At 29.6% G+C, this 9,679-nt stretch overlaps 1 protein-coding gene across 1 annotated transcript; it reads left to right on the forward strand.

Moving 5' to 3' along the window:
* The first annotated feature begins 2,071 nt into the window (after nucleotides 1-2,071).
* Nucleotides 2,072-6,766, forward strand: LOC108328553 (uncharacterized). Its single transcript, XM_017562435.2, has 4 exons — nucleotides 2,072-2,579; nucleotides 2,677-2,756; nucleotides 2,954-3,080; nucleotides 5,900-6,766. The coding sequence occupies exons 1-4, from the start codon at nucleotides 2,136-2,138 to the stop codon at nucleotides 6,434-6,436; spliced, it is 1,188 nt and encodes a 395-aa protein (XP_017417924.1). The 5' UTR covers nucleotides 2,072-2,135; the 3' UTR covers nucleotides 6,437-6,766.
* The last annotated feature ends 2,913 nt before the right edge of the window (nucleotides 6,767-9,679 follow it).

A 9,679-nucleotide genomic window follows, 5' to 3' on the forward strand; every position in this document is an offset into this window, starting at 1 on the left:
AATTTTTAAGTTTGAAGATTAAAATTTGAAAGATGAATGAATTTTAATTTGGTTGGTATCAAAGTTCATGATTCAAAACATATTTAATCCTAAATATAATGTTTATATATTAAATATTTATACACTATTTATATGTTAACTGATAATTTTCTTAAAGAATAATTTAGATGAATATTTTAAGTAAAAAGCTAATAAAAAACGCACTAATGTTATTTACTCATTACTATAACTCGTTAAAATTTCAATTTCTTTAATACACGATATTTACGGTATTGTTTTTAGTATTATTTTATAATCAATATGAATATTTTAATTGTATAAAATGATATAACAAGCTTTTTTTCTTGTGAAAATTTATTAAATAATTAATTATACTATAAATTAAGAGAAGGGTGAAAGTTGAATTGTCAGTTACACGCAATTTAGTGCTTTCTTTCCTTCGTTTAATCTCGTCATGACTGCAATACTGGCCTTCATGGTTTCAACAGCATCATCAATAGGACAAAACTATCGTTACAGATAATTGACTATACGAACCCCACTTCTAAGAACATGAACCTGGTTTTTTATTACTCTCATTAAGATAATTTTTTCATATGTATTTAGCAAAACTATCTGTCTTATAATAAATCAATGATCATTAAGCATAAAACATAAATTATTTGGTGATTTCTTACATTTATTTCTTCTTACTTTCAGTAAAAGGTGAAGGCATTTATTCAAAAAACCGTAATTTAAGAGTGTCCTATATGTCATGTTTAAAGTTAATTTAATATATTTTATTAAAATAAAAAAATTTCTCAATTGGTCCTACCCTTAAAATAATTCTCTTTAAGACAGAAAACTTAATATTAAAATCTAATTTATGAATTCTTGAACTAAAGTGGTTTTTGTGTAGAATTCTTAAATTTATGGGAGAAATTCAAGATATATAATTTATTTAAACAACCAATACATTCAGACAGTTTAAAGAAAACTGTAAATTTTTTTCTTATTGGTTAGTTATTGGAAAAAGATTGTTGACAGCTACTACTCTCTCAGAGTTAATTATTCTGTTTGATAAAAAATCTTAAATTAAAATATTTATTACAAAAATTAATAAAAGTAGTTATAAAATGATGATATAGAATGAGACGGTTCTGAACCATCATAAGTTTATACAACTAATTTTCCAGCTTATACTGGTAATACAAATGACCCAATTTGACTCACTAAATGAAATGAAAAGGAAAAAATGATTTCATTTACCCTTTTCTGATACTTTTAGAGGATCTAATAAGTTGTTTTAGCTGTCCCACACTAAATCCAGGTTATTTTACAGGCAAACGCATAAAAAAAATAATTCATGATGTATATATAATTGTAATGCATTTTACGTCTGCCAGTCTTTAACTACTACGAATATTATCATGAAAATGATAACTTGTTTTGACACTCTTGATAGATAAAAATCATATTTATAAATAATTTATAATTATTTTTACTTTATTATAAAGACCACTTTTTTCGAAAATATCTTAACTCAATGTCTGATCTTAATTATACTCTTTTATCAAAGGACATTTTAAGAAAATATTAAAATATTAGTAAAATTTAATATAGTTAACTGATTTTCTTGAAGTAATTGTATTTATAAATAAGAATAAGTTAGTAATAAATATGATAACTAATATAATCAGAAAATAACCAATGAAATTGAAAGGTAAAAAAATTAAAGTTAATGGAAACGTAATATGCAATTTCTAATCTTGAGAGTCGCAGCTACATGTCATTCATGTGTTTCTAAACATTTGTCCAAAGCCATCTCCAAGCACAGAATTCTGTAACAAACTCATCATTTCATTTTCCTTTCTTGTTCATAAACACTACAGAAAATGAATAAAAAAACAACTCTTTTTTTTCAGTTGGTTATTTAGAGTGGAAGGTGAACAGGCACAAAAACAACAAATCTGAGCCCTTGGATACTGTTATGACAACTGCCACGTGTCTCATGAATCTCCTTTGTTTACACTTGATTTTATAATAAGAACCTAGGACTCCACCCCTTTCTTCACAGACACAAACACTGAGAGTTGAGACCATATTTCTCGACACACAATCACAAAATCTCTCTCATTCCCTCTCTCAAATTTTGCATGGAGTTTAGTCCAAGCTTCCCTGAGAAAATTCACTACCTTTCTGGGATTTTCCCTGAAATCAAAACAGAGATTCCTGTGTCAGAAGAGAACAGCAGCTTCATGTACCAAAACAATTTCAACCATTTTCAGCAGCACCATCACCTGAACGAGTCAAACCATGGCCAGCCTGAAAGTTTTTTCACAGAGGGTTCTTCCTCCATCATTACCCCATTATTCTCTTTGTCCTCAGCAGCCCATTCTTCAGGTGGCCCATCTTCCTACAAATCCACTTACCCCAATGAGTCCCTGAAGGGAGGGTATGCCAACCCCTACTACCCCATGGCCTATGCACCAAACAACACCAATGCTCAATCCATGCATGGTCACCCCAACAAGGTCATCTGGGACTTTTCCCAGAAATCTCCCGTTCACTCTGGCCCAAGTGCAACTTCAGATCCTCAGGTGGGTACTTCTCTGTCACCATCATTTGCTTTCATCAGTCATTGGAACTGGAAATGTTAATGCTAACAAACCTGTGGTTGCTTTTAACATGAAGCAGGTGCAGAGGAAGAGTAATGCCCAAATTCAGCAGAGGATGACAAACATCATCAAAGGGCAGTGGAGTGCTGAAGAGGACAGGTATATACCAAATTGTATCTCTCTCTCTTAATTATCTTTTTCTGTCTGTTATTAAATTCTTTGCAGTTTCATATGAGGCTTTTAATGAAAATTTTCCTCATTGATTTAGGTCCTGTCTTTAGTGAGGTTTGTTAGTGTTTTTTTGTCCCTTATTCATCTGCTTGGACAAATGGTGAACGCTTTATGTGGTTTTGTAGCGTCCTTGTCCAATTGGTCAAACGCTTCGGGATCAAAAAATGGTCGCACATCGCCAGGTTGCTGAATGGCAGGGTTGGGAAACAGTGCAGAGAGAGGTGGCACAATCATCTCCGGCCAAACATTAGGGTTACTTTGTTTACTCTCTCTCTCTCTCTCTCTCTCTCTTACACATTCATAGTTAAATATAATCATTTTCCAGCAATATTTCATCCTATATATTTGCGTAATGCATCATATGGTTGATCTAAATAGTCATTGAATATTTGATAGAAATTAATGGTGTCATCTACAAAATACTTAATCAACCCATTTTTTTTTCTATTTTGAATATAAACTTTTCCAAGTAAGTTGAGATGAATTCTGATATGAAAAATGTTACCAAAGCATAATAATAACAATAAAATAGTTATAAAAGTGTAAATTGTTATATTTTAAAAAAAAGAAAATAAAAAATAAAAGAAAAAAGGAAATAAAAAGTAAAAAAATAATAATATCAAATAAATATAAAAAATTTAGGTGTCAAAAAAAATATTTTTCTTCTAAAATTAGTGGTAATTGTTATATCACCGGCTAAAGTTACACAAGAGACATTTACCCAATCATGTGTCTCCATGTGGATAGTTCATTTCTCAAATATTTTTTAGGATCTTAAACTTCCCTTAAATTATAATGCTTTATATATTAGATTAAATTCATAAAACAGATTGAATTATTGTATTTATATAATTTTTATTACAAAATTTGACATTTTCAACTGACACTAGTGGTTTTATTAGGCATGTTTTGTATAGTTGAGGAGTTTATGAGATAACATTCCTTCTATCTACGTTCTTTTTCATTTACAACTAATTCCCCGAAATCTATGAGCATTTAGGGGCATTTGTTTGTACTTTTGGTTGTACTTTTTTCGGAGTAAAAGTCTTTCAAATTTACGAAAATACATTTAAAAGTTTTATAACATTCAGAATTTTCTCCCCCTAAACATGTTATTTTAATTTGCAAATTAAAGTAGATTTTTTAAATTAAATATTATTAAATTATATTATGAAAAACGTATCTTAAAATGCTGTAAAATAAACATCTTAAATCGCAAAGCTAAACACATTAAAATAAATATTTCTATTTTAAAATTAGATAATAATATTTAATGACTAATACTTTTTATCACTTTGGTAATTTTTTTTCTTCAAATTAATAATAAATTTTTAAATAGGCACTGTATGTCTTTTTATAGTCTTTATTAAAAATAAAATTATATAATTTCTCTTTGACAGATAAAGTATGAGAATGTTATTATATTTTTTTTTCTATTTTAAAAGTTAAAAATAGTTACAAACTTTGTTACCATTTCTTTTATACTAACTTGATTTATAGGACTTTATTACTCTTTCTTTAAAATTAATTTGATTCTAAATTATATATATTTATAAGATTTGAAATACAATAACAACCCTTTTCTTTTTCTCGTATTTTTTTACTGTACCTTATTTCAAATATAAAACCCTTTTAGTTATCTGCATTATCTAAATTAGGAGTGTCCAAAGTCAGCTAACCTAGTTATTATATGGATTGAGTTAGAAAATAAATTAACTCAATTTGATTATTATTGGTTGATTCTTCTATCTTCTGACTCGAATCATTTACGTGTGAATTAAGTGTTTCCAATCCAATTTAATTCATATTTTAAAAAGTTCAATTTTTTCAATCTATTCCAGATCAAATTTATAGTGAATTATGTTGACTCACATATTAGAACTCATTTTTATTTCTCTAATTCAAATAAAATGAAATGAAAATTTTGGAGAAATAAATTGTATAACAAATTGCACTTGGTACTTGTTAAAATTTAATTTATTTTAGTGACATAATTTGGCAACATATGTTATTTATGTAGCAGTAACATTAATCTTTTTTATAAGAGAATTAGTATTATATTTTTCTAAAAATTATAATTAATGTGAAATGAATATATAACAATGTTTATCATAATTTTTTTATGACATGCGAAACTTATGATAGATTTTTTCATTTTATTTTAAGTTTTAAAAAAATATATTAAGTTTATAATCTATTTAAATACATTTTAATTGATTTTTTTAAGATTTACTAATATAATTAATATGTTAACAAATTTAGTATTAAACTTTATAAATGTGTCTGTCACTTGAAATTGGCCTCTCCTTGTTCGTCCTATATGAGTTTCGAAATGTCACTTATTTTTTCTTGTTTCTTGCATCATAACAAAATGTCAGACTAAACTTTATATATATATATATATATATATATATATATATATATATATATATATATATATATTACTTTTTTGTTTATATCTTTCTCTTGTTTTCATTACATAATTTATAGCATTTATTGAAGCAAAATGTTACATGAATAACTTTAAACATTAACACACCTATTCAATACCTAGAAAGAAAATATTTTTAGTTTTTTTATTTAATTCTTTTTAAATTATTTTATATTTTAAAATAAAAATATAATTTTACAGGTGTTAAGTAAATGTAGAGTGAAAATTGAAGTCTTTATATATCTTCACTCTTTATTGAATTTCCCTTTATGTTGTTATCTCTCTTTTCTTTCTACACCGCCATCTTCATTGTGACTTATTATAATAGGAAAAAGATTATTTTACACCTATAATTAACATTTGACAATTTATCAGAGGATAAAATGATTATAACAAAAAGTAAATTTTTGTATTTATAAAGAAAAATAAATAATAGTAAATGATAATATCAAATGAGTGTTAAAATTTGTTGGGCGTGGATTATAATAAGAGAGGCAAAGCATTCATGCATTACCAAGTTCAGTACATGATGTATATGCGTATATATTATTTGAAGCAGAGTTGAAGTTGAGATCTTGCACAGTATGTAGGACATATCTGACTTCACATATCCACGCATTATTGTTTTGTACCAATGCAGAAGGAGTCATGGAGCGAAGAGGAGGACAAAATCCTGATCGAAGCTCACAAGGAACTCGGGAACAAATGGGCAGAGATTGCAAGGAGAATGCCGGGAAGGACCGAAAACACCATCAAGAACCACTGGAACGCCACCAAGCGTCGCCAGAAAGCCAAGAGGCAGAGGAACAAGCGCAGGAGCTCCAAGGGGTCACCCACGCTACTCGAGAGCTACATAAGGAAAGTCACTGCGGCGGAAGAATCTGAGAAGGAGTTGAAGAACTCCATGAGCAAGATGAACCTGAATGACACCACCAAAACGGGTCTCTTTCGGGTTCGGTACGAGAGCTCCGAAGGTGACTTCAGCTCCGAGGAGGAGGAGCTTGGCTGGACCCTGCAGCACCACGTGCCATGTGGTGGCGATGGTGGTTATGTGCCAGTGATGGTGAACGCTGGGGAAGAGAGCGCCATTGATTATGAGGTTGCCATGCAGATGGTACCAGAGGTCCAGATGAGGAAGGAGATGGATCTCATGGAGATGATCTATAGAAAAGGTTAAGGTGCAGTGCTCGTGGTTTTCCCTTTCATCACATCGTGTTCCTTGTTTCTTCTGTTTGTTTTTTCTTTACTTTATCTTCAGACATCATTGAAACTGTGGGTTTTATGTTCGGTTGGGTTTGGTTGCATGCCGTGGATATTTTAGTTCCTTTGTTTTGTCTTGTGTTTTTCGGTTCGAATGTGATCTTGATGCGGCATTTGTTCTGCTTATGTTTCGGTTGTAACTAAATCTTGCATGTTTTGGGTTTGCGTGGATAACTGGTTCAGACTGCCCTATTTATGACCAGTATCTAATTTAATAATTTATGTAATGCTCATTTCTTTGTGTTCATTTCAACTGTTCAACCCATATTTTATGAGGAAAAATAAAAATGAAATCAAGAACGGTAAATAAGGGTTAATACCAATTTCATTTTTTGTTTTTATAAATTGATTTTTAAAATAAGTTTATATTGTTTAGTAATTTTTTTTAGTGTTTCTTGGATTTTCATCTTGTTCAACATATTCAACCCCAGTTACTGTTTTATGTCTCTACCTCTTCCATCAAGATGAAAGTAATTGAAGGGGAAATTATTTTCTTCCAATCCACCAAAAATTACTTCCCCAAATTTAACAAAAAGGGAAACAATCTCACTTCTTTTCAATATTTTTTAAGTTAAAAAACTATTTGATTTTTCATAATAATTTTTTTTTTAACAAATAGAGTAATTTGATTTTAAAGCGACACTTTTTTTTTAACTATAAACTCTTTTTTATAATATTCGTTTATTGTTTCATTCAAACAAAGAGAAATTCTTTACTTATATTTTTCTATCTTCATATTTCTATCCTTTTATTCATATTTTTTTCTACTTTTTTCGTTTTTCTTTTCTTTATTATGGTTCTGGTTTTAATCTTGGATTCATTGAAAAAAATTGAGGGTTCTTGAAACATGATGTGGTAGAAGATGTAAATGATTTTCAGATAAATTATTTAATCCCAAAGGGGTGTAATGCTACCTTCGTATCACTCATACCAAAAGAAAAATGAAAACCCTATGGGCTTACATGAATATAGACCAATTTCTTTGGTGGGATGCATGTGGTGATGTGGTGGGATGCATGTACAAGATTCTAGGTAAAATACTAGCTAACAGACTAGAGTTAATTATATCCATCATTATTCACCGGAAACAATAGGCTTTTGTTAAGGGTAGAAGACTACTTGATAGTGTTTTAGTTGCTAATGAAGTAACTGAAGAGACTAGACAGAATGCAAACCTATGTGTAATAGTTAAATTGGATTTTGAAAAGGCTTATGACTCGGTCAAATGGGACTTTCTCTTTTATATGATGGATAGATTGGGTTTTTGTACTAAGTGGATAAATCGGATTAAGGCCTGTCTGGATTAATCCATAATTTTAGTCCTTGTCAATGGTAGTCCAACTCAAGAATTCAAACCAACAATATGGCTTACCTTCTTTTTTTTTCTAATAATGACAGAAGGCCTCAATGGAATTGTTAGTTAAGCTAATAAGAAGCAAATGCTAGAAGGAATATTTGTAGGAACAAAATAGATAAAAGTGAATATGTTACAATTTACATAAGACATTTTGTTCTTTTGTAAAATATGAGTTAACATAGTGGCCTCAAAGATATCTTGAGGTGCTATGAACTTGCTTTAGGTCTAAGAATGAATTTCCATAAGAATAAGTTAGGAGGCATTGAGATAACAGAGGAGGAGTTAAAAAAGGCTCTATTATTTTGAATTGTGATTTGATGGGTACTATTCAAATTTTTAGGCATGAATGTAGGAGGAAATACAAACAAGAAATATTTCTGGGACCAATACTGAACAAGATTAAGAAAAAAATATCTAGGTGGAAAGGAAGATTGCTTACAAGTAGTTTAAATTATATTTTTCACAAAATATAATTACAATACAAAATAATTTAAACACTCGTAGATATTCCTTCTTTTCTCTTACAATAGTAAGCAATACAACAATGAAGTTTGAGAGGATTTCTTTTCTCTTTTTCTCTTCTCTTCCTTTTCTCCTCTTCAGTTCAGATGTATTCTTTTTCTTGAACTTTTTGTTTTCTTCTATCTTGAATGCTTGTAGGATGGATGTTTTGTTGTAAGCTTCTCACTTGCCTATCCTCTTAAGCTTGATTTTTCTTTCGAAAGGTCTTCTATTTAAATGATTCATGAGTATTTGTCCGTTAGACTAAGCTTTTAGTCTTGATACTTGTGTTTTCTCTTTCTTCTTTGTACAACAACCGTTAGATAAGTCAACTTGTCAGAGCAAACATATTTTGCAGTACTTTACTTGAAATATGTTGTATGTTTCCTTTAGGTATGGCTTCAAGTGAAGCATATTTTGTGAATATCTCCTTTGTCTCTAACATCCACTTTTGATATTTGATTTGTAGCTTTGTGGATGCAGCAAATATGATTTTTCTTATCACTTTTGTTGATTTTAAATGTTGAGCAATTAATGTCATTTAATGCTTGCTCAAAACAACAAAGTGTTTTTGATTTCCTACCGTTAGGTGACTTTTTTCAATTAAGCTCTTTTCTAAAGATACCAAGTGTTGTATAGAGTCTTCATCGTTGGACGAAGTATTATTTAAGTTCATGGTATAATTTAGTCAAATAAACACTTCTTTTGGTTTTGTCTCTTTCCAAATAGATAGCATTTAGGTTATTAAAGCTTTTTTTTTTAATTTTAAAGATTAAAGTCTTTTTTCGTGTTTTGTCAAAGACATCGTCTCGACTATTTTGTTTCCGAGAGTTATGTTGAATACCTCTTTCAGGCATGATGAGCATCAAGCGTTTTACTTCAACTCTCTTAGACGCTTTAGGCACAATAGTGTTTAGCCATGTGTCTGGGTGTTTTAACCTAGATGTTTTTCTGTTACCAAAAATCCTAAGTGCTTTCCTAAGCTTTTCTATGTTGTGGATTCTAGTTTTAAGTCTTTGTGTAGGTTTTCTATCTTTGGGGATTATGGTTCTAGGTCTTGTGTTTTCACCTTAAGTTGTTTTTGTAAGACTCAGAAAAATAAGGGTCTTAGAAATAAAGTAGTCTTGAGACTCTGGTGTTTTTGTTTGGTAATTAGTGTTCTTGAGTGTACACCTTTGTTAGAACATAATTGTTATGTTATTTCTTTTATTTTATTTATATTTTTTCCTAGGGGCAAAATGATTTTTTACCTTTTATTAATTAGGTGTAAGAAAATAAAACAAGGGGTGTAGAAAGGAAAAA

Source organism: Vigna angularis, chromosome 2, assembly GCF_016808095.1.
Source record: "Vigna angularis cultivar LongXiaoDou No.4 chromosome 2, ASM1680809v1, whole genome shotgun sequence".
NCBI lineage: Eukaryota > Viridiplantae > Streptophyta > Magnoliopsida > Fabales > Fabaceae > Vigna > Vigna angularis.

Coding starts and splice junctions, on each gene's coding strand:
- LOC108328553 (XM_017562435.2), top strand. CDS start 2,136: ATGGAGTTTAGTCCAAGCTTCCCTGAGAAAATTCACTACCTTTCTGGG. Junction 2,757..2,953: donor TGGAGTGCTGAAGAGGACAG/GTATATACCAAA, acceptor GTGGTTTTGTAG/CGTCCTTGTCCAATTGGTCA. Junction 3,081..5,899: donor ATCTCCGGCCAAACATTAGG/GTTACTTTGTTT, acceptor GTACCAATGCAG/AAGGAGTCATGGAGCGAAGA.